Raw genomic sequence first — 23850 nt, forward strand, 5'->3', positions numbered from 1 at the left:
TTATGTACATAAATAACTACTTTAGATTCGAGTTAGGCCACTTTTAGGGATTGGATTTGACATGTTGGAAACATGTTGTCTTAATTATAAAATAAAAGAAGAGTCTTTTAAACGTACATAGAATATACTGCAAAAAAGACACTGGAAAGACTTGAAATGCAAAATAAATAAAAGGAGACATATTTATAAAAGGAAAAATGGGTATTTTAATATATTTCAAAGGTGATGTAATGAAAAGATAATTTGTTTTTGGTACAGTACATTTTTTGGGGGGAAATAGACATCCATAAGAAGATATGAACTGACTTTACCAAGAACCTTGCAGCAGGGGACCGCTATGGCAACATCATGAATAATGGTGCAGTGATGACGTATTTTTGTAGGCCGACCCGGAAGTAAGCTGCGCAAGTGTTCCCTCGACAAAAAGCAACGGGATTTCGGAATATTTTATTCTCCACATGTCTACCCTGCGTTTATCATTTTCGAATTATAAATCTAATCGCCAGAAGCAAATTGCTAACGTTATGCTATAACTGAACAACAGCGGAGTACAGCAGGGTCGCACGACTTCAACGTCACGTTTTCACCTTGTATTTGAATTTTGCGTGCTTGCATATTTTAAACAAAGCTTTTCCTTTTAGCCACACTGAATATAACTGGAAGTCATGACTGTTTCAATTACCAGTCTGATATCGTTTTACAAAGATGACAAACAGAGAGTAGATAGAGGAGAGAACCACTACAAGTCAGGACACGTACAGCAGTGCAGCCTAGATGAAGGTGTGCTTACCGTTTTGTCAGGGCTAGCATGAGGGACAAGGTCTATAGAGTGTCAGTGAGTAGTGATAGCAAGAAAGGGAAGAGTACCGTTGACCTAGAATTCATTTATTCATATTAGTGACATTAATTCCCATCAACAAATCAATTTGACGTGTCACATGAAATCTTTATTACACACCAGAAAACTCATTCTGGATATCCATTTTCTTGGGCATAGCAATTGTGATGTCCGTACAATCCAATATCATTCTGCGGATGAGCCGAAATGAAGAAGGCAAGCTGGTTTTATTTTTCTCCCGGCCGGGAACAGTTATCATTGTGTCCTTAAAAAGTAATTTGTGGAGAATGTCTATAAATGTACCGATCACATTTCTGACAGTGGTGATACTGCAGTGAAAGAGTGCAGCCAGGTGAAGGTGTGTGTAACTATGACGCAGTTTCATGAGGGTAATGAAAACTTGGTCTTCAAGACTCAGTGTTTTGGGGCTCCAACCTTCTGGGTATGTAATGGAACCCTCAAAACGAGCAACATACTCACACACAGATCTGAACGTGTCTCTATCTGGCAATCCTGTCTCCATCCGAAGGACCTTGTCACTCAGCTGAGAGGCAGAATACATATCACGGCAGTAACTCTCCTTATCTTTGAGGGACTTCAACTCTGCTTTGGACTCCTCTAGCTGGATCTCTAGCTGCATTCTGTGTTTTTGTTCAGATTGAAGTTTTTCTTCTACCGTTTCACTGGTGGTTGGCTCCTCATCATCCTCAGATAGTGGTCGAAGATACTCATTAGCAAATGGATCTGCTTCCCCCTCAGTCATTAGACACTTAGGATCTTCCTTTATTCCACGAATGTGAGTGTCATTCCCTCTCAGACAGTAGGAATGATCTTCTCTATTTAGTTTGACAACATTCTCGGCTACAAATAAAACAGGCATTTTTCCCTTTCCTTTAGGAAAATGACAGCTGCAGATGCGGGAATGGGCACCGGGCTTCCTGTCAGCTCGTCTGTTGGGGGAAAAATGTTCGAGATATCAAATATTAGTTTCATGGAAGTTACACCGTCACATATAAGAGCACACATATCTGACAGTTGCAAACAAAATAAATTATCATTTAATGCTCCTACAATTAACAGTTTAAGACATACAGTACATAGGCTAAAAACAAAAACATCGAAAGATATAACCTTGCACTTTGATAAGTCTCGTGAACATTTTCAAAATTTAAATTTAAATGAGAAAATAAATGGTAGATTAATCCATAATGAAAATAGGGGTCAGCTGCTACACTAATTATAATAGTTATATTTCTTAATTAGTTCAATATGTCAAACTAATTTCCCTGACTACAATCTTTAGTTACATGGCGAAACGTTATGCTGCTTGAACTAATTCGACTTATAAGCCACACAGGTTTTAATAGGATTTATTCATTATCTTTACTTATGTTACCGATACAGGACAACATTCCTGCCCACTGCAATAACAACAAATCACCTCTGGCTGGCAGAGAATTCACTGCTCCATAGTTTCTCTTGGAATAAAGCCACATTGTACATTTATATAATCTGTTCAATATTTAATATTCCATCTGTCATATATGTATGTATATATATATATTTAACACCTGACCTTGGTAAATGTATATTTTCTACTTTCTTGTTTATTTCTTGAACATGTCTTTTTTACGGAGCCCCTAAGCCTAAAGGTTCATGGAAGAAGAAAAAAAAAGTATCTCATCCCCACGATATACTTTCTCGGTCGCACAAGATACTTTCTTATGGTTAGACACATCAAAGTGCTGGAATACACACAACATGTATATCAAACTGCCCGATTTGATATATTTGATCATATGTGTGTAAATTACTGTTCATGGTAATTCTCACATACACACAGAATAATCGGGCAGTTCGGTGTGTGTGGTTAAAACGTAGCAGCCTCGATCTCTATTCAGCGGTTCTAATGAAGGTAAACACATGCAGCTTTCACACCAGCGCTTTTCCCTTTCTAGCTCCGAGCGGGAGCTTTTCTGATTCAGTTCCGGTTTCCCTTTTCAGACCAGCGCTTTTTCAGCTCCAGCTCGGAGCTGGAGCCTGAAAAGCGCCGTTTTTTCCTGTTCACACCGCAGCGGCGCCGGCTCTTAGCTCCGGAATCGGGTTCACTTCCAGCTCCAACAAATTGTCGGTCCAGAGGCAAGAGCTTCGGAGCTAAGAGGTGGCGTCGCTTACGTCTCTCTTACGTCGAGGCGTGCAGGAAACTAAACCCACCTCCCATGGGTCGACTGTAATGCCTGCCTACAAGCAGTAGTGCTTATAAACACACTTTATAAAGTCAGGCAACACTAACCAGGCTTCGTGTGATTCTGTTTATTTGTACCTTACTTTGACCATCCGTTCACTGTTATCGATCATTGTGAAGAGAGGCAGACGTGTTGTTTTGTATTATTGCAGCTATCGGATGCAAGTAGTCAGTTTAGCTTCGGTTGCTATGCTAACATCACCCATTTTATACCAGAGAAACTTTCATAACAGCGTTGTGATACCAAACAGAGTCAATTCAGACACATTCACTTAGGCTAAAGGGAACTGGGGATATGCATCAGCTGCTTGTGTGAGTCGGACAGTGAATACTTTAGAGCGGCCGCTGCAGTGTGAGCTAACCGGCGGGAGCTAACGGGAGAATAAACTCCTGTGGAAGAGCAGCCAATACTGCAGCGGTCGGTAAATGCTGCAGAAACACAATAAACAAACAATGAACCACGGCACTCTGGAGCAAAGTATAAGGTTGGAGAAGTCGTTATTCAATTTATTCTGGCTTCGTGTGATTAAAAGCAACACGATCATCGACCCGACGCAGTTGTTGTTGTGAGCGTCGTAATGGCTGCCGTTGGGGAGCAATGTAAACGGTGACGTCATGACGCAGCAGGGGCAGCTCTGGGGCGCCAGTGGGCGGTGTCACTACCAGATCCGTCCCCCTGCCCGATCGGTACTGCGCATGTGCGAGATGGTCCGGAAGTCCGGACGGCAACCCAAGATGGACACTTGACACAGTGGCTTTTAGCGAAGCTCAAAAAGAAAAACCGAGAGAGATGAGTTATTGTTATTACAACGTGACTTCACTATTATTTAACAACTCTTTTTATGGGGTTCCTTTATTTAGGGTTAAGTACATTGTCAGAATAAGTGAGAAATGAATTTAACTTCTGTTAGACAGCCATGCCATACATTTTTGCATACATTCACAGTAAATATGTATTCAGTATGATAGCTGTCTAACAGAAGTTAAATCCATTTCTCACTTATTCTGACAATGTACTTAACCCCAAATAAAAGAACCCAATAAAAAGAGTTGTTAAATAATAGTGAAGTCACGTTGTATTAACAATAACTCATCTCTCTCGAGTTTTCTTTTTGAGCTTTGCTAAAAGCCACTGTGTCAAGTGTCCATCTTGGGTTGCCGTCCGGAGTTGTCCAATATGGCGGACCATCTCGCACATGCGCAGTACCGATCGGGCAGGGGACGGATCGGGTAGTGACAGGCGGTGTGAACAGAGCGGGAGCTGAAAAGGGAAACCGGAGCTGAACCAGAAAAGCTCCCGCTCGGAGCTAGAAACTGAAAAGCGCTGGTGTGAAAGCCGCATGAGAGAGTCACAGACATTAATTCATAGATCAAGGCAGACTGGTTCACACAGACTCTCCGGTGCTTAAACAAATAGCTCTATACCTCTGGCCGAAATGTCCCTAAAATTAAGTAGGAGTTTGAAATATATCTAAAATAATGTATGCACTGCCATTTCCCCACGCTCCACTTCCTACTTGGCAAACGAGAAAGTATATCGTGCGAACGAGATACTTTTTTTTCTTCTCCGTGAACCTTTAGGGGCTCCGTAGCCAACTTTTTATGCTGCTCCAACGCAAACATTTCCCAAATTGGGATCAATAAAGTACTATCTTATCTATTATCTTACCGTATAACACGAGTCCAGACTCTCCTTTTGACAACATCTGTCGGGAAACGGTAGAATGAGCAAGTTCCATGCGAAGACTTGTGGCTGCAACCCGGAGCAAAGCAACAAACCATTGCGTAGCAATATTAGCTAATCGATAGCTAACAATCACTGCTGATGTATTTAATGTCGTCGAACAACACGTGATCCGCCTCTTACATGTGTGTCAGAGCCATTTATGGCGCTGATGTGTGTTAATCACAGACTTTATTTCGAGCTATTTGTATTTTCCAAAAAACGGTTGACTCTGAGACGAGGGAACCGGAAGTGGTAAAATACTAACTCTCTTCCGGGTTTTAGCACTCGTCGTCACTGATGAACTGGATACAGCGTGGGAGGCGGGGCCAAATGGCCCAACGTTTGAGAGAGCGAAAGGTCACAAAAGTATTCGTGTATAATCCGTTTTTATTGTGTATCCATGGGTAAAGGTAAAACCATAGGGTAAAAAGTCATAGTTACGAGAATAAAGTCGTAACATTACGAGAATAAAGTCATAATTACGAGATTAAAGTCGTAGTTTCATTAGTGATTTGAGAAGCGGGCTTGGAGGAGATTGTCCCCTTTCTGCAGGAGGAAATGGCTGCTTCTGGCCGACTACATTGCATTTAGCTGACGCTTTTATCCAAAGCGACTTACAATAAGTGCATTCGACCAACAAGATACAAACTTGAAGAAAACAGAATCATATAAGTACATCAGGTTTCTTAGAGTTAAAACATTTCAAGTGCTACTCAACTGGCTTTAGATAAGCCAGTCCTTTATTAGTATTATGTGCTTTGTTAGCAATTCTTTATTAGTAATTCTATCGCTCGAAGTGGAGTCGAAAGAGAGTTTTCAGGCTGCGCCGGAAGATGTGTAAGCTTTCTGCTGTCCTGATTGCAATGGGGACTCGGGAGCTCATTCCGATTCCACTACAAGGCTATCGACTCCTTCTGGATCCAAAGCCTTGATTACAAGTCTCATCGTTTCTTGTGAAACAACAAATCCCCTTTGAACAGCTCGTAGATGTAACCAACGATAGCCTTGTAGTCGGCCAGAACCAGCCATTTCCTCCTATTTCGTTATTTGAGAAACCTAAACGAAAGCACTGCTTTACAAGATGCTCCACATTCCTCATTTTATTGCAAGACGCATCCTGTTGTCTCCTTCTCAAGTCACTTATGAAACTACGACTTTAATCTCGTAATGATGACTTTATTCTCGTAACATTACGACTTTATTCTCGTAATATTACGACTTTATTCTCGTAACTATGACTTTATTCTCGTAACTATGACTTTATTCTCGTAATATTACGACTTTATTATCGTAACTATGACTTTATTCTCGTATTATTACGACTTTATTCTCGAAATCTCTCTGGGTGTGTCCCTAATACTCCGTCGTAGTTACTGCATGTTGATGAACGTAATGGGATTTTAAAAAGTACATTTGAATTTGGAAACGAAATGTGCGCAGTGATTACGCATTACCCTGCCGGAGCCACAGTCGTACACACTGACACGCGACATACTGTGCAACAAAGGATATTTTGCTCATTTTATCTTGATTACATATAAAGAATTCTGACATCAAATGAGACTAAAGAAGTCAAACCAAATAAAACACATGTCGGACGTCCCAGCCAAGAGCAGGAATTATACTCGATCCGTGCTCTTAAAAAACGGAGGATCTACTTTCGTTTGGCTTTTTTGGCTATATGCAAGCCCATAGAGTCCTATTGTGAACCAGGAAAGGCATACATTGCAGAAATCTTCAGGCTATATAACTTCTTCATCGTGTCATGTAGACACAACCGTACAGCAGGTGGCGACGTGCACTTGTAACGATGAAGTGTAGTCCGCCAGTAAAACCACAGAAGAAGTAGAAGGAAGTTGTTTTGATTGCGGAAGTACAGCAATAGAAGTAGGCGCTGCCGCAGCCCACTGAAGTTATTTTCTCTTGAGAGGAATACATCAATTGAATTTTGATTAAGGTGTATGTAGGTCTCTTTGAGCTTCCATTCACAGCTCGATCAGGTAAGAATGAAGCTGCGCAGCGGTGGTTAAGTTAACGGTTTTAAACTGGAACTGTGCTTTGCTAAGTTAGCTTGGCTAACGCGACGTCGCTGAGAAACACTTCAGTGACAGGGCTAGCTAGATATCAACAGCAGTGGAGGGTGAAACATATCTGTATGACTCCTACAGCATGTGAGTAGACGAGGTTTCTAAGTAATGTGGAAGTCATGTTGTGTCCTACAAAAAAAGGGCCTACCGTTTCTCATTGTGTCTCATCTCAAACTGACCCTTTAAAACTGATTCTGACACTAAATGAACTTGACATAATAAAAATATAAAGAAACTATAGATGATAATGAAAACAGGTAGTATGGTGATAAGCTGTGGTTACATTCTGAAAGTATGTATGTCATTTACTTAAGTCAAAGTATCAATAGTACACTCAAAAACGTATTATAAGAGTAAATACCACATTAAAGTACACTTAACATGTAAATACTTAACGTTTACACACTTATTTATACTAGTAAAAGGGTCCCTGTCATTTCTTCTTCTATAATTCATCATGTTTTTGCATTAATATGACTGCTTCCTTAATGTTTATGTTGCATATTTTGTTGTAAAAGTTGAGCACATATTAACTACTTGATACTGTTGGGTAGTTTAAATATACAGCAATGAATGGTACTCATCACCATCATCATCATATGTTTGTGTATTTTATTAAAATGTTCAGTCATTGTTTAAACGATCAAATTAACAGTGATACATTAACAGCCTCTGACCATTGTGCTTGTTATGGAACAGAGAGGTAGAATATGCTGGAAAAACAGTATTATTTTCTATAGACTTCAAGGAAAGTATATACACTCAAACGATTTCAAGTACCTCCACCTTTCCCTTTTTATTAGAGCTCCACCTCTTGATAACAACTTGTCTCTCTTGACTTCCTGTGTTTCTATACCAGCTAGCCAAGATGTCACAATCAATACAAGCTACATCACTATTATTAAGCATGCTGATGGAGCACCTCACATTTGATCAATACACAGTAGAAAAGCCCAAGTCATGGACCCTCCACGCAGAGTCATTGCTTTATTTTCGAGATGTATTCAGCCAGTTGTGGCCAGAATACAGGGTGTGAAGAGAGGCCTATTTGTTCTCGTTTATACAGCATATTGTTTCATCGTTCAATAACGTAAAAGGAAGCTTAAGACTTCAAATCATAACACCATAGCAGCCATATTAAGTTTACAATATTTAAGAACCAAAATGACAGTATGTTTAATCAGATGTACAGATATACAATTGTGAATTATAATACATATTTTATGTTGACGTCAAATCCACTCTAAATATTGTGCATTAACTTCCAATTGAACATTAGTTAAAGGCTTTTAAAATGTAATTGATTAAACAGCTATAGAAGGAAATGGAATACAGCAAGTCAGATTGGAACCTGGTTAGCAGAATTAAGGTCAAAGCCTTTATAAAGGAGCCTTTTTCCAGAAAACTGTCAAAATGCTGTGCATTGGGACGGTGGCTGTCGCTGGAAGAAAATGTTTCCAAATCACACAGTGTTTGACATAAACTGCAAGACAAATATAATGTTGTTTGCTGCAGCTGCGAAAAGGGTCGGTTTATATTATGGGTTTCCATATAGCTCAGTTGGTAGAGTTGGCCCATGTACAGGGGCTTGGTCCTCATGCATGGAGACCATCTGCGGGGTGTCGTTGCCCCTGTCTTCACCTTTCAACACTGTCAGTAAAATAAAGGCACTGGTTATATATATTGTATATAGAAATGTTATTGTGGTATGAAATGTCATTTTAGCTGAAAACTGAAACTACAGTATCTGCATGGAGCTAAGTATGCAGTAAGTCTGAAAGTATATAAAATGTTCTTGTGATTCCGATGAAAATACATTTAGTTATGAAATTATTCAAATCTAGAAATCTTTTAAAGTAATGATTGAACCAATAATCACAATAATAAGAACAGGTGTGCAAAACGTCTTGAATGTCAGTGTAGAAAGTTATCACCTCAGGGTAAGTCGCTGGTTCGACTTGCAGTTTTACATGTTCTGTTATTCTTCCCAGTGTTGCAGGTTGAGCTGTCGGGATGGCGGACCACAGCGACGTCAGTCTGCAGCCGGAGGAGCGAGTCCGCGCTCTCACCAAGAAGGGAAGCTCGGTGGAGGTGAATGACGACGTGCCCCCGCGCCGCTACTTCCGCTCCGGCATGGAGATGATCCGCATGGCTAACATCTACGCAGAGGAAGGCAACATCGAGCACGCCTTCGTCCTTTTCAATAAATATATCACGTGAGTGTTTACAGCGATAAGGCTGGATCATTGTGTGTATCAGCTTTTATTTGTTTGATTTTGTTTCATACACTAAGTTCTTTATACTTTGATCGTCATTGTAATGGATTAAACAGAACAGTTTAAACCAAGATCTTTCTCAATTCATTTAATTCACAATCAGTCCAAAAGTAAAACCATAAGACATAATGGAGATATGTAAAAATGGGCCAACCCAATAAGCCATCTAAAGTCTTAGAATAGAGGCCCAGACACTTAAAGGTGGGCTAGATAATTTGGGAGAAACCAGCTCGAGTGCGCTAGAATTAGAAAATACACAGCCGGAAAAAATCTGCCACTTCCTTACCGAGCCCCTCCGCCAACACACACGAACGCGCACATGACCAATGAGGGCACAAGATAAGTTTGTGCACAGATGGAAGGCTGACAGGCAGGTAGGCCATCGTGCTTTTTACAGCACCACGGCTTCCACAGATGAATTTTCGTTATGTATTTATTGTCAAAGCATTTAATATATTCATTGCTATCGGGATGTTAAGAGCATTCCATGGAATATAACAAAAAGTGTTTCTGAAGTGAATTACCTACCCCACCTTTAAGGCAAGGCAAGGGCAAGGCAAGGGCAAGGCAAGGCAAGTTTATTTATATAGCACTTTTCAACACAAGGCAATTCAAAGTGCTTTACAAAAAATGAAAGACATTAAGCATTAAAAAAGAAAAGCTAATAAAATAAACATTAAAAGAAAAAATACATGGATAAAAGTTACAGTGCAGTTTAAGATATGAATAGTTCAATTAAAAGCAGCGACAAAAAGAAAAGTCTTCAGCCTGGATTTAAAAGTAGTAAGAGTTGCAGCGGACCTGCAGGTTTCTGGGAGTTTGTTCCAGATATTTGGAGCATAATAGGAACAGGAAGTATTTATAAAATATCACCAAAGCATTTAGAATACGAAAGAGCTCATATATTATAAAGAAACATTTACAAGCTGTAACATACCTATCACTAACCAAATACCCCAAAACAAACTAATATAAAAGGGATACAAATCGTACAAATTAAATGCATTTCCAAATAAAGTAAACTTAAGTAAACAGCCATTTAGTAAAGTCAAGCTTTTTTTTAAACAGACACTATTAGGAACATTTTTATAGTGTTATCAATCTTATTCCTTACATGTGGACTTCCGCAAACCACACTGGGATAAGGTCACATAGTCTTTAATTAGGCGCGTTCACAGCACAGTACTTTTCCCACGTTAGTTCCGATATAGTTCCGAAATGTTGCGTTCACACCAAAAAAATCTAAACAAGTATTGTGAAAGATATTAGAGACTTATGCTGTGAAAAAGAGGGTCAGTGGGAGTATTGATCTTGGACAATGATATGGCACAAATCAATTAATTCTATCAATCTGTAATATTTAGGAACTGCAGTCTCACTGTTCCTATTTTTAAATACTTTTGTATCGAATATTTAAACAAGTATTATCAGTGCTGGCAAAATCACTAGGTAATAACAACCATTTGTTTTTACCCAGTCTCTTTATAGAAAAACTTCCCAAACATCGGGATTACAAAACCGCTAACATTCCTGAGAAGAAAGACACACTAAAGGTACTTATATTGTTCATACTTTCCTTTATAAGACATTTGAACTGTTCTAAGGAAATGTTGAAGCAAAACCTTGTTTTTCTTTCTTCCACAGAAACTAAAGGACGTTGCCTTTCCTCAAGCAGAAATCCTGAAAAAAGCTCTTTTGCGGAGATTTGAACAAGATCATGAACAGTATCTTGTCAAAAAGGTAAACTTTCAAATGACACACTGAAATGGATCTGTCTGTGGTCGTCATTGCTGTTTTAATTAATGACTCAGAAATAAAGATGAATTACCATCTTAAACATGTAATAAACACAAATATCTAAAGCTCATTGACAATACGACAAGCATTGTAAACTGATTTTACAATGTGTTGTGTAAACCTTTATTCGGGGGAAAGACTAATCAGCAGCGTCATTTCACCTTGTTATCAAAGCAAGCTAACAGAATAAATGGAGAGAATCAATGACATCGACCTTGAATAGTCACATTTAATGATTCAGTGATCCAAAGAGATATTTAATGTATAATACATTTCTGTATTAAGATGTCTAAAAATGACTAGATATATGTTATATATGTGGTTGTTTAGCTGTGTAAAAAAAGTTTCCAAACATTTCAAACCTGGAGGAATGTAATTTGCAAAGTATTTGACCATTTTATTTGCCTATAATGGCAACAGATCCTTCGCAATTATACCTTTGATCCAATTTAACCAATACACTTTCCAGTTCTTCGTGGTTATATGGTATATATTTCAACCAGGCGTTACTATATTAAGTTAACAGCAACATAAGCTAAGCAAACACTGTTTTGGTGTTTTTTTAACCGGTTTAACTTATCTGTATGATTGTTTTTAAGAATATGAGACCTCTCTGTATAATTAGGCTCCTAGTAAAAACATCCTGAAGCTCTGGACCTTAAAGGTCCCATGTCATGGCCATTTCTACATCATATTTCCATTGTTGTTGTCTACTAGAATAGATTTATATTGTGCAATTTTCTCACATTGGTTTCTCATACAGCATCTCTGTAAAGTGTGTGTGTTCACTCTCTGTCCTAAACGGCTTGTTGGAGCTCCTGCCCCCCCTCCCCATGAGTCCAGTGGCCGTCTGCGAGACACAGCGAAACCCAGCCCGAACACACACACACACACACACACACACACACACACACACACACACACACACACACACACACACACACACACACACACACACACACACACACACACACACACACACACACACACACACACACACACACACACACACACACACACACACACACACACACACACACACACACACACTCACAGCCTCGCCACGTACCGCCGTCTCAGGGAGGAGAAATCAGCGGAACATTTGTATACAACGAACTCAGTGTGATATAAGGTAGCGTCTTGTGAGATCATGTGGGCTGTGCCTCTGTACTCTATTACACAGTCGATCAATAACGTGTGTGTGTGTGTGTGTGTGTGTGTGTGTGTGTGTGTGTGTGTGTGTGTGTGTGTGTGTGTGTGTGTGTGTGTGTGTGTGTGTGTGTGTGTGTGTGTGTGTGTGTGTGTGTGTGTGTGTGTGTGTGTGTGTGTGTGTGTGTGTGTGTGTGTGTGTGTGTGTGTGTGTGTGTGTGTGTGTGTGTGTGTGTGTGTGTGTGTGTGTGTGTGTGTGTGTGTGTGTGTGTGTGTGTGTGTGTGTGTGTGTGTGTGTGTGTGTGTGTGTGTGTGGAAGTGTGGAACGTAACGGCTCCACGGCTTGGTCCATTTGGGTGTGGGCACGTCACGGTACCCAGGAAGAATACAATGGAAAAAGATAAATCTCCAACGAGGCGTTCTGGGGCAGCGTAGACAGGTCTTTTCTGTGTTAGAGTTGTACTCACTGTACTTTGAGGGTTTTGACTCTGCAGACCGTTTACATGCAGAAAAACCTTGACAACACACAAGGGGATGGGTGATAACCATAAAAGCATGACATGGGACCTTTAAGTTATCAGAAAAAGTTATCATGAAGAATTCTTCATAGCGCAACTCCAATGAGTCTTGCTATTTCATAACGGCACAAAACTCTTTCCTTTGTTATTGTTCTGATTTAGAGACCCCTTTTGGCAAATAATTACATATTGTCTGAATTAGCGAAGACCTCACATGAATTACAGTTCAACCAAACCTCTGCTGTCGAAGAGCAAAAGACCATCTGCTTTTTAACATGCTTGAACATGTTTCCTATATGCTCAGAAAGCGGAGCAGGAGACGTTGGCGCGGGAACAGTCCAAGCAGCGAGCACTGGACGCCGAGCGGGAGCGAGTGGTGGAGATGCAGCGGCGGCAGCGGGAGCAGGAGCAGTTCAGTGCCTTCGAGGAGATGATCCGTCGCCAGGAGCTGGAGAAAGAGCGCCAGCGCGTGCTCCTGGAGTTCGCCCAGCCCGCCGCTCCTTCCCCCAACACGCCCCTCCTCCCGGGCATCAAGGGTCCCGCGGCGGTCTCCCCCAGCGCCCCTCAGAGCCAATGGGACCTGTCTGGCGGCACCAACCACCAATTCAACGGCCCCCCCGCCTACATCGGCCCACCTGCCCCCGCCCCGCCCACCTTTGACCGGGCGCTCAAGCCCGGGACTCTGGTCAGCCCGGGTAACAACAGTGAGTTAATATTATTTTCTGAAAATAGGGGGTCTGACCTGAGTAGTCATGGGAATTCCGGCTGTTCTTGCGCCCCCACATTATGCAATGTGCACATTGCATAATGTGCCTTCATGCCGATCTAGATCCCTCCGTAAAATAAAACAAAAACGGCTCGTTCGCGGGCGAGAGCCGGCTCCCGTCGTTCACTTAAAAGAGCCGGCTCGTTCGCGACCGACACATCACTACTGCAGAGGATTTAAATACCGCCCTACTCCTGCTTTAAAGTACTTAAAACATCTGAGCTGATTTGTTTCCCCCTGGCCTACTTCATTTCCTGCTTACTCCATGCCTTGTCCCAGCACATCACATGAATCTAACTCTGTCTTTTCTTCTACATGGTTTTCGCAGATACAATGGTGGATGCCCTTCGGGAGTTGGCTGTTCCCGCGGAGCTGTGCCGGAGCTTTCTGAGGCTGGCCGAGGCCAACACGAGCCGAACTGTAGAAACCTGTGGCATCCTGTGTGGCAAACTGGTAAGACTGCTGGGACCAGCAGCACTGACTGCAATCTGTCACAGAAGCACACCAACTTGTATATGGTAGATGTTCATGAAATGTTTTCTCATCGTGTCTTTAAATAAGGAACTACAAGCAATTCCCTTTTCCCATGTTACAAGGGAGGTTTTCTGTAATGGATATTTATCACGCTTCTAATGTGTAAAGAATGTGGATTTTGAAACGGAGACATCAGCTGACCTCCCACCCCAGAGGGAAACACAATGTGACACTCCTCTTACGGCCCGTCCACACTACAGCTTCGACAGCTTCAAAAACGGTTTCCAACGCGTCTGCCCATTCACTTTGAATGGGGTCACGTTGCCTCGCTTTTCGCCGAAGACAGTGGGTGAAACTGGTAGGTTTTCGCCTGTTTGGGGAGTTTATATATATATCTCTCGCATAAAATCCCCGTTTTTTTTTGCTTTGTATGTCGGGGGCGGGAGATTCATGTGATTGGTTGTTGGTCGTGTTGCTTGAATAAAATCCCCAAGCTTCAGACACGCCCAGCTCCAAGCTTTTTTTGAAGCTGTAGTGTGGACGCTCCGTTACTGTCCCATCTGCTCAGGCTTTAGTGTGAATGAATAATTTGCTGATCGGGTAAACTTAAAGCTCCTTATATTTTGTTACGATCATGCCTTCTTTTTTCAAATGGCAAACCTTTCAGCGCTCTGTTAACTGTGTCCTTGTGTCCTCTTTGGCAGGCAGTTGCACTGCTTAATTCAAAGGGTTGTAATAGTGTGACTGTGACGCTTTTTTTTTAATGTGTGTTTGCTGCAGACGAGAAACGCATTTACCGTGACCCACGTCATCGTACCAAAGCAGACGGGTGGACCGGATTATTGTGACACAGAAAATGAGGAGGAACTCTTCCTCATACAGGACCAGTACGATCTCATCACCCTGGGCTGGATTCATGTGAGTAAAGAACAAAGGACATTTCTAGAGGGACAAATAAACCCATTCTTACACTTGATCAAGCCCCACATCATATAAAGAAGGAACATAATCAATGAAATCATTCTCATTAGAACTGAGCTTTGTGTTTTGCAAAGTAACTAATATCAAACGCAGGTTGCAGTGAATTCTAAATAAAGTAGACTTAGAGCTCTGAGAATTTTGTGACTGAAAGAAATGTGGCACATTATAACATGGCATAGTATAACATTACATTACATTGCATTTAGCTGACGCTTTTATCCAAAGCGACTTTCAATAAGTGCATTCGACCAACAAGATACAAGCTTGAAGAAAACAGAATCATATAAGTACATCAGGTTTCATAGAGCTAAAACATTTCAAGTGCTACTCAACTAGCTTTAGATAAGCCAGTCCTTTATTAGTATATAAGTGCTTTGTTAGTAATTCTATCGCTCGAAGTGGTATACTTCCACAAAAGTGAATATAGTATACAAAAATATGAACAGTTAACCCTGATCACCCAGGTTCAGTAAGCACTTGGCTTGAGTTATTGTGAAATTGAATTCACAATATTCCCTTGTTTAACTTTAATCTGCGCAAGTGCTTATTTCTATCTCTTACTCGATTCTGATTGGTTACAGCATTCTACAGTTATGTCTTTATAACAGACCGTTGCTATGGATTCCGTTTTGATATCCGAATACAGCAGGCAGACTATTTATTTTAGCAGATGCAATCGAGTTATATTTATGGCCCTACACTTGTGTTCAATTATTATTTAAGTAGCCATCCATAAGCCTGATAATGTGCGCTGAGTTTGTATCAGGGTCATCCCGAGGTATATTTTAACTTGCATTATCCCTTACTTAAATATATAAAATCACTTTTCCTCTTAAGCTCTGCCATCTGTGGAGGACATTCTTAAGAGACAAAGTTTGTCTTTTGTTATATTTAATAAAGTACTAAAAAAAAGTCAATACACAAGTAAGATCGATCTCAAATGCAGGAACAGAGCCACTTCATCCTCAGAGGATAAAGAAGTTCTGCACCCCGAACACAGCTTACAGTCCCACTATATATTCATGAAAGGAAACCGCCAACTGTTCCTACATCCCATCATCAAACCATTTAACCACCTGGTCCTGAACCATTTGCAAATCCCCCTTTTACTCTTCCTTTTGCCCTCCTGAAATGTAAATCCTTAACATATGTCTCTGTTAAACACATACAAGACTAAACATACAATTGAACAGTGTAAAAGGCAGTCAGAGTATAAGACTATATGTTTTAAATGATTATATGATCATTTGACACGACACCAACAACCAGTAAATAAACTGAGCTGTGTCGCTGTGTGTTTCTCAGACTCACCCCACACAGACGGCCTTCCTGTCCAGCGTGGACCTCCACACACACTGCTCCTACCAGATGATGATGCCCGAGGCCATCGCCATCGTCTGCTCGCCTAAGTTTAATGAGTGAGTTAGAAAAAACCACTGATGTCCCGTCATTCCTCAACATAAGTTATAATGTTTTCATGATGGAGTAGACAGCCAGAGGGGGGAGTAGCGATCTAGGGGCATGGCACATTGTAATGCCACTATTTATACACTGATGTTAATTATTGCATATTTCAACCAGGTGCCAACCAGATTGTGAACATGCTGTGAATTATTGTAAAGGAGAATTACGCTCTGATCTGTTTTTTTTGCTCCTTGTAAAACACGAGGCCCATCACATTGCCTTTCGTTGTTACAGATGCCCTGATCAGATAAAGAGTTTATTTGCTGTGTCTAGTTTTCATTGTAGCTAGGCAACAACCACATTTGTGCTAATGTTAACACAAACCAGGAACTGTATGCTCCTAGTATGCGTTTTAGCCCACACAGTCTGTCTTAATATTCAATCCTTACTTCAACTACCTTGCCGTTTATGTGTAATTGTAGCGTGTCTAGGAGATCGCCCTGCTGTTAAAAGCTTCTAAATAAAGATTTGAATAATAATGTCTGTAGAGGGAGTTGTTAAAGCCTACTTTACAAGTTGCTTGCACCTCTGTTTCAGAATCAGCCTGACTAGTGAGAATGTCCCCTGTCTGCAAAGCAATCAATGCCGTTCTTAATGTGTTCTGTCATCAGTTATTTTGCTAGTGTTTATCAAACCCTGAAGAGGACTCCGCGATTTGCTAATCAAGATGATTTCAGTCTCTCTCTGTCTGTTTATGCTGTGTGTGACTTAATTTGATTGTGTTTGTCCCAGGATCGGTTACTTCAACTTGACGGATCGAGGAACAAATGAGATCTCCACATGTAAACAGAAAGGCTTTCACCCTCACAGCAAAGACCCCCCTCTATTTACAGTGAGTACACCTCTGCTTTCACTTTTTCCCTGTACTGAATATTGTTCTCCTCGAACATTTAGGGAACAATGTGTCAATATGACTTTTGTGTTTTCTGTTTCAATACAAATGGGTTAGTCCTTGATACAGGAAATCTAATTTACATCTCATCTTGAGTTAAAGGGGACCCATCATGCAAAATGCACTTTTGTACGTCTTTTATACATGAATATGTGTCCCGGTGTGTCAGGGAACTCACCAAGTGTCAGAAAACACAACCCTCTCTCTGTTCCTCCATACCCAAATCTCCAAAAATGGGGCTGCAACGGATCTGATTCAGACTGATCCAGATTTGAAATTGTTCTGACGTCAGAAACGAGGAGCTCCGCCTATATGGGCAACTCTCCACCTATCAGGGGAATGAGAGGTTGCATGGCATGGTAACAGCATGGTAACATGACGCTCGTGCCACGCCCCCCTCCTTTGCAGGGGGGCGTGGTCAGCTGCAGCTCATTTGCCACAGAATCAGCCCTTGTGAAGACAGGGCTGGAATAGAGCAAATGAAGCTATTTCTATTATAGCTATTTCTGTATATGGTCATGAATTTGGCTAGATGGTCCTTTGGACTAGAATGTCCCATATTGTAGAAATTGAAATTGTATTAATATTTAAGTTTTTCAACATTGAAGCAGACCAAATGGTGGTGGTAGTAACTGTTAAAAAGGAGCATGATACAGTATGTCTCCTTTTTAAAAAAAAAAAGAAGTAATTAGGGTAGACCTACCCTTTTCATGTTGAAGTTGAAAGCATCAATCTGGTACACTTTGAGAGCAACATTAGGAGATCTATGGATACATCTCTCAACACCCATATGAAACAGAACTGTAAGCAGATTTTCTTTTTCTTTATGGATATTTTACAAATCACACTCCTTTCAAACTGTATTCTAATTTATTAATAACAACTTTGTGTTACTGTCATATAGTATTTTATACCTGTTTACTTTATTCTCTTATTTTTTATAACTATAATGATCATATAAAGATGTGGCTTTACCTCACTGGTTGTAGAAAAAGCTTCTTATATTCGTTAGCATAGCTAGCTAACCAGATGCTAATAACAACACAGTTATTGACTGTATGATCAGTATGACAGATGAACAGACCACTGGGCTTTCAACTAAAGACACAGCCACGCAAAAACTGAGGCATGTGTACAGCTCCTTATGGGTACTTCCATTTTTGGAAGTGCCGCAGCGACGTTTTGGTGCTCTCCATCAGAACTGCACCCCTGTCAGACGAGACATATACCACGTGATGACACGTTAGGCTCGTGTTGTGTTCAAGGACCCTGACATTGGCCAGCTTGTTTAATTATTTTGCGGTCTAGATTTCTTTAATTTTTTTCTTTTTTGCATGTGTTTATAAATTACCTCGAGGGCCGTACCAAATGGTCTCGCGTATTCGGCCCGGGGGCCGGAGGTTCCCCACCCCTGCAGTAGAGGCACAAAATACAAATATGAACCTGAAAATGGCTATAATAGGGCCCTTTTAATTCATCAAATGTACCTTTTGCAAAATGTAATTGTAGTTGATCTGTTTTCCATGTTAACCGAATCCAACTCAAATCTGTTTCTCCTTTTCAGCACGCGGGACATGTCAACATCACCGACGACACTGTGTCCATGATGGATTTGCGGTGATTTCCTTTTAAAAAGAAAAATCCCAGAACACTCAGACTGTTTTATCAAACCGCAGACATTTTACTGGAGAAAAACACCATTTATTTGCAGGGCAGTTCTGAGCAAATACTGGCCACGATTTGACCATTTATATGGACTTCAAAAAAAAAGGAAACGACCTAATGAATTCCACAAATAATTGCACTTTCCAGTCAAACAACTACTATCCACTTAACTGACCGACTCTTCAACCCCCCTGTTGTTTTTCACTCTGTGCACTACTTCCTAACTGTTCAACTTTAGTTTTTGTCATTAATAAAAATGTATGTCTGTCAGTGTCCGGTAACCAAACCTTTGTTTCATGATTGTCATCAAAGTTTGATTCTGCCCGACAGATAAAGTGCCAAGGACGACAACATTAAACGGCTGTTGAGTTGTTTACTCTGCAACATGAAGTTCTGCGTGAAGTCTTAAGTTTGTTTATCTGACTCGATGTGTGTTTCTGTTGAAGTGCTTAGAGTAATGGGAAAGAAAACAAAAAACGGTTGTATCTCAGGTAAGCAGGCTGTGTTGCTGTTATGTATTATATTTTTATATACACCCAACATCACTCCACAGTATCCTTTTATTTCTTTATCAAAAAAGGATTTGTTTATTTCCTTCTTATGATGGAGCACCCTTTATTCTTATTCTTTGTTCATGTTATTGGAGAAATGGTTTTTAGCACACGTACAGTGTGTCCGTGCTTCAGACATGTGTGAATGTACCTTCTGCTACACTTTACTACACATTACTAACCTCTTGGCCATGGGTCATGACTCGACCCACTTGTGTTTACCGCCTTTTGCTTCTTTGAAAAACAACTAAATGATTAACAATAATTATAATATTACCTTGAATACATTAAATGCCAAGTCAAAATAAAGTCATTGTACATGAATTTATTCTGCATTGCTTTGTCATTTTTGTCAAGTTAGTAACATGGTTCACATTTAAAGCTGAAATAAAGACTGGAAATGTAGATTTCCTGTGAGAGAAAATAAACAGTGGTAAATGTAAAAGGGAGAGAGATGGTGAATGCATTAACAAGTGAAAGAGTAGAACACATTTTTAACCTTATATACTCAAGGAAAGATCCTGCATAGGTAGATTTAATGGACAGCGGTAATGTACTGTATTTTTGGGAATTGGCTATCCTCAGATATAGGATAATTGTCATGACAACATTGATTGGAGCATTGCTTAAAATGTGTTTCAGTTTTGGGGTTTGCTTTCACAGAAAAGTGGAAGAAAATCAATCGGGATATTTATAGATATATTGTCAGTAGGGAGCATAACATTCATATGATTAAAAAATCATATACAGATGATGTATGGATTTGGTCTTCATAGAAAGAGTTTAACATGCAGAGAATGTTCCTCTAGGGCTTTTAACAGCTGTTCATATTTTCCTTATTTGTAAAGTGTATTTCCTGTGTTGTTTTTTCCGTGATAGTATAGAAAGGCTTTGGAACATCTTGGTCGGGGACTACTACTTCTGTGTGTGCTTATTAATGTACAGTGTCCCTTTGCTCTAATTAACCAAACAGTAAAAATAAGTATCTAAGAAAAAATAGAAACGAGAGAACAGTTTATTTCATGTTAATTGTTGTATTATCGATTCTTCCTGTGGGGGCGTAGTGTAGTGCCATTGCCATAAATGTTACGCAGTTAGAGTAGAGACGTCCACGAAGAAGAACGTAAACAGGAAGTCACAAAAAGCGAATGGTGGGTTTTGTTGACGATAAAGTCTATCGTTTTTATTCTTAATAATTTTTGGGATCCACAAAAAAACTCAAAATGGGAAAGCGACAGCACCAAAAAGATAAAATGTGAGTATCTGAGGTTTTCCTGAACATACATCGCACGACTTAGCGTGTGTTGTTGTTGCTAGTTTAGCTAGCTTATATGCTTTGCTAATGAGTTAGCTAACTTCTAGCCCTTTTTCTGGCAGTATGTTAGGCTCAACTGTATTCAAGATTCCTTCAAACATACAAGATGTATAGTCTTTCCTGCTATTCATATGTGTTTTATCTGCATAACAAAGGTACATCACATGTTCTGAGTACACACACTTCTATGGAGGGAAGAAATCAGGTGAGTTGTATTTATTTGCTAAATTACCTTTCAATATACCTTTGTTAAAACAAACAGTTGACGCTAACAGTAACGGTTATAAGTAACTGCTTGATTGTTGCCTTTTATATTTTACGATATTGTTTCCCCGTGTTGGAAAACTACTAAAATAACGTCACTGAAAAAGTCAAGCTTTCAAAACATTACTTAAACAAGAAAAAAACAATAATGATGTAGTGTGCGTGAAAATGAATTTATAGTTATGTATTATGATTTCATTTGTGTATCACTTAATGTGGCAGCTGGTTATAATAATACATCGAAATATTAGCTAATTTGTAATTAGAATGGCTGCAACCATTTCATTTTTTTAAATATTGGTTTCTTTGCCCCTTTAAAAAAAAAATCCATACTTGTGTAGTGTATAATTCGTCAAAGAAATTGTCCAATTAACTTCTCAAATAAACACACAAAGTCTTCAAATGTCTTGTTTTGTTGACCAAAAGTCCACATACACAGGAAACTCTCTTTTGAGACAATAGATCATTTCACAATTTCTGACATATGTCTACGGTATTTAAATGTATGTAAGCATCAGCTTAATAACATGTAATGTAGGCGTTCATAATATCATATGCAATCATATTTTTTTTAAAACATGCTATACAAAGACTTCCCCTTGTAACTTCAGAGTAGAGGGGAAAAAAAACACAATTTATGTTATTAGATTAACAAGTTGGGAGTCACTATTTGACTGAATGAGTAGCTCACCCTCTTCTGTCTGTTTTAAGCTTTACAATCTTATAACTTGATTTTAGCTACAGTAGTTGGACTTATCTTGCTCTTGTAAAGGTCTTTAATGACATCCACTTAAACACAGACAGTGGCAGAACTTCAGTGTTAGTATTATTAGATCTCAGTGCTGCGTTTGACACTGTTGACCACAACATATTACTAGACCGACTGGAAAACTAGGTGGGACTTTCGGAAACAGTTCTAAATTGGTTTGAATCCTACCTAAAGTACAGAAACAAATTTGTTTCTATAGGTAAATACACATCTGAGTTGACAAATATGACATGTGGGGTACCTCAAGGCTCCATCTTGGGGCCTCTTCTCTTTAACGTCTACATGCTACCACTGGCTCAGATAATGAAGAACAACAAAATAAGTTACCATAGCTATGCGGATGACACACACATTTACGTAACAATTTCACCAGGAGACTATGCTCCAATTCAAACACTGAGTAAGTGCATTGAACAAATCAATGACTGGATGTGTCAGAACTTTCTCCAATTAAACAAAGATAAGACTGAGGTAATGGTTTTTGGAGCCAAGGCAGAACGTATAAAAGTTAGCGCTGAGCTTCAGTCTGCAATGTTCAAAACAACAGATAAAGCCAGAAATCTAGGTGTAGTCATGGACTCTGACCTGAGTTTCAACAGTCACATTAAAACAGTTACTAAATCAGCCTACAATCACCTAAACAATATATCTAGGATTAAAAGACTAATGTCACAGCAGGATTTGGAAAAACTTGTCCATGCTTTTATCTTCAGTAGACTCGACTACTGCAATGGTGTCTTCACAGGTCTCACTAAAAAATCTATTAGAAAGCTGCAGCTGATTCAGAACGCTGCTGCTCGAGTCCTCACTAACACTAAGAAAGTGGATCAAATCACTCCTGTTCTGAAGTCTTTACACTGGCTTCCTGTGTGTCAAAGAATAGATTTCAAAATACTGCTGCTGGTTTATAAAGCACTGAATGGTTTAGGCCCAAAATACATTTCTGACCTCCTGCTAAATGATGAACCATCCAGATCTCTCAGGTCTTCAGGGACTGAACTAAACTAAACATGGTAAAGCAGCGTTCAGTTATTATGCTCCAAATATCTGGAACAAACTCCCAGAAACCTGCAGGTCCGCTGCAACTCTTACTACTTTGAAATCCAGGCTGAAGACTTTTCTTTTTGTCGCTGCTTTTAATTGAACTATTCATATCTTAGACTGCACTGTAACTTTTATCCATGTATTTTTTCTTTTAATGTTTATTTTTATTAGCTTTTCTTTTTAATGACTAATTTTAAATGCCATTTTCTTAATGTCTTTCATTTTTTGTAAAGCACTTTGAATTGCCTTGTGTTGAAAAGTGCTATATAAATAAACTTGCCTTGCCTTATCCGACAATTCCATGTATACTGCCACACTGATATTAATGTCATTTGATGCTTTTACTTTTCAGAAATCCCACAAGCAAACTTCAGAAGGCTTCCATTTGACCACTGCAGGTAAGAGATTCCTCAGAACTGTCTTAGTTGTATGCTGCCCAGTAAGGCTGCGATTAGACCAGTAACACATTCTGTCCACACTCTTCACCAGCATCGAGTATAAATGACAGCAATATAATGCTCAGACGGGGACATTTTAATTTCTAAAGATGATTTCTGGGCCAGTTGAGCCTTTTATTCATGACATTGAAAGGAGGAGATGGAGGGGATGATGCGTAAAGGGTTCACAGGCTGGATTCCAGCGGCTCTATATTTAGCTTTAACAATAAAATCTATTAACACCTGGTTGTATGTGCATTTTGGCTCACTAACTGTAAGTTGAACAACGTTTATCAATGTATGCATTTTGACTGTTTTCTCTGAAACCTTTCAGCTTGTCCCTGCAGCCGTTTGAGTATCCTGTCTGTACTGACGAGGGGGTCGTCTTTGACCTGCTGTAAGTAGGATATGGTTCTGAATAACTTTTGTTATACGTGTATGTCAGCCACTGTTGCAAGGAGCTCTTAGTAAACCTCCTTTTTAAGATTTGTTATTTCATTGTTGGTGTCAAACTAAACACAAGTGGAAAGGAAATGGCAAAGATCTCAAACAAGATGAGAACAAAGGACGTTTGTTGGTAGACCATTAAATG

At 39.8% G+C, this 23850-nt stretch overlaps 2 protein-coding genes and 1 long non-coding RNA gene across 4 annotated transcripts in view; 2 read left to right on the forward strand and 1 right to left on the reverse strand.

The window, feature by feature from the left end:
* Positions 1-182: 182 nt before the first annotated feature.
* Positions 183-5150, reverse strand: LOC117452678 (uncharacterized). Its single transcript, XR_011643736.1, has 2 exons — positions 4753-5150; positions 183-1788 (listed from the first exon to the last, which is right to left on the reverse strand). It is a non-coding gene; the product is annotated as an uncharacterized lncRNA (long non-coding RNA).
* Positions 5151-6578: 1428 nt separating this feature from the next.
* LOC117452718 (STAM-binding protein-like A) lies at positions 6579-19757 on the forward strand. Of its 2 annotated transcripts, none has more exons than XM_034091450.2 (10): positions 6579-6980; positions 8888-9112; positions 10650-10725; positions 10817-10912; positions 12941-13340; positions 13731-13855; positions 14657-14794; positions 16163-16275; positions 17054-17153; positions 18778-19757. In XM_034091450.2, exons 2-10 carry the CDS (start codon positions 8910-8912, stop codon positions 18832-18834), a joined length of 1308 nt encoding a protein of 435 aa, XP_033947341.1. In that variant the 5' UTR covers positions 6579-6980; positions 8888-8909; the 3' UTR covers positions 18835-19757. The 2 variants fall into 2 exon arrangements, with proteins under 2 accessions (XP_033947341.1, XP_033947340.1); XM_034091449.2 differs by having other exon boundaries at positions 6580-6809.
* Positions 19758-20535: 778 nt separating this feature from the next.
* The window catches only part of ppil2 (peptidylprolyl isomerase (cyclophilin)-like 2), a 37900-nt gene continuing 34585 nt past the window's right edge, over positions 20536-23850 (forward strand). Inside the window, exons 1-4 of the mRNA XM_034091372.2 lie at positions 20536-20684; positions 20900-20949; positions 23174-23219; positions 23593-23655. Coding sequence (XP_033947263.1) covers positions 20653-20684; positions 20900-20949; positions 23174-23219; positions 23593-23655 — 191 coding nt within the window. The 5' untranslated portion in view covers positions 20536-20652. The remainder of the gene's footprint in view (positions 20685-20899; positions 20950-23173; positions 23220-23592; positions 23656-23850) is intronic.

This window comes from Pseudochaenichthys georgianus, chromosome 9 (assembly GCF_902827115.2).
Source record: "Pseudochaenichthys georgianus chromosome 9, fPseGeo1.2, whole genome shotgun sequence".
Lineage (NCBI taxonomy): Eukaryota > Metazoa > Chordata > Actinopteri > Perciformes > Channichthyidae > Pseudochaenichthys > Pseudochaenichthys georgianus.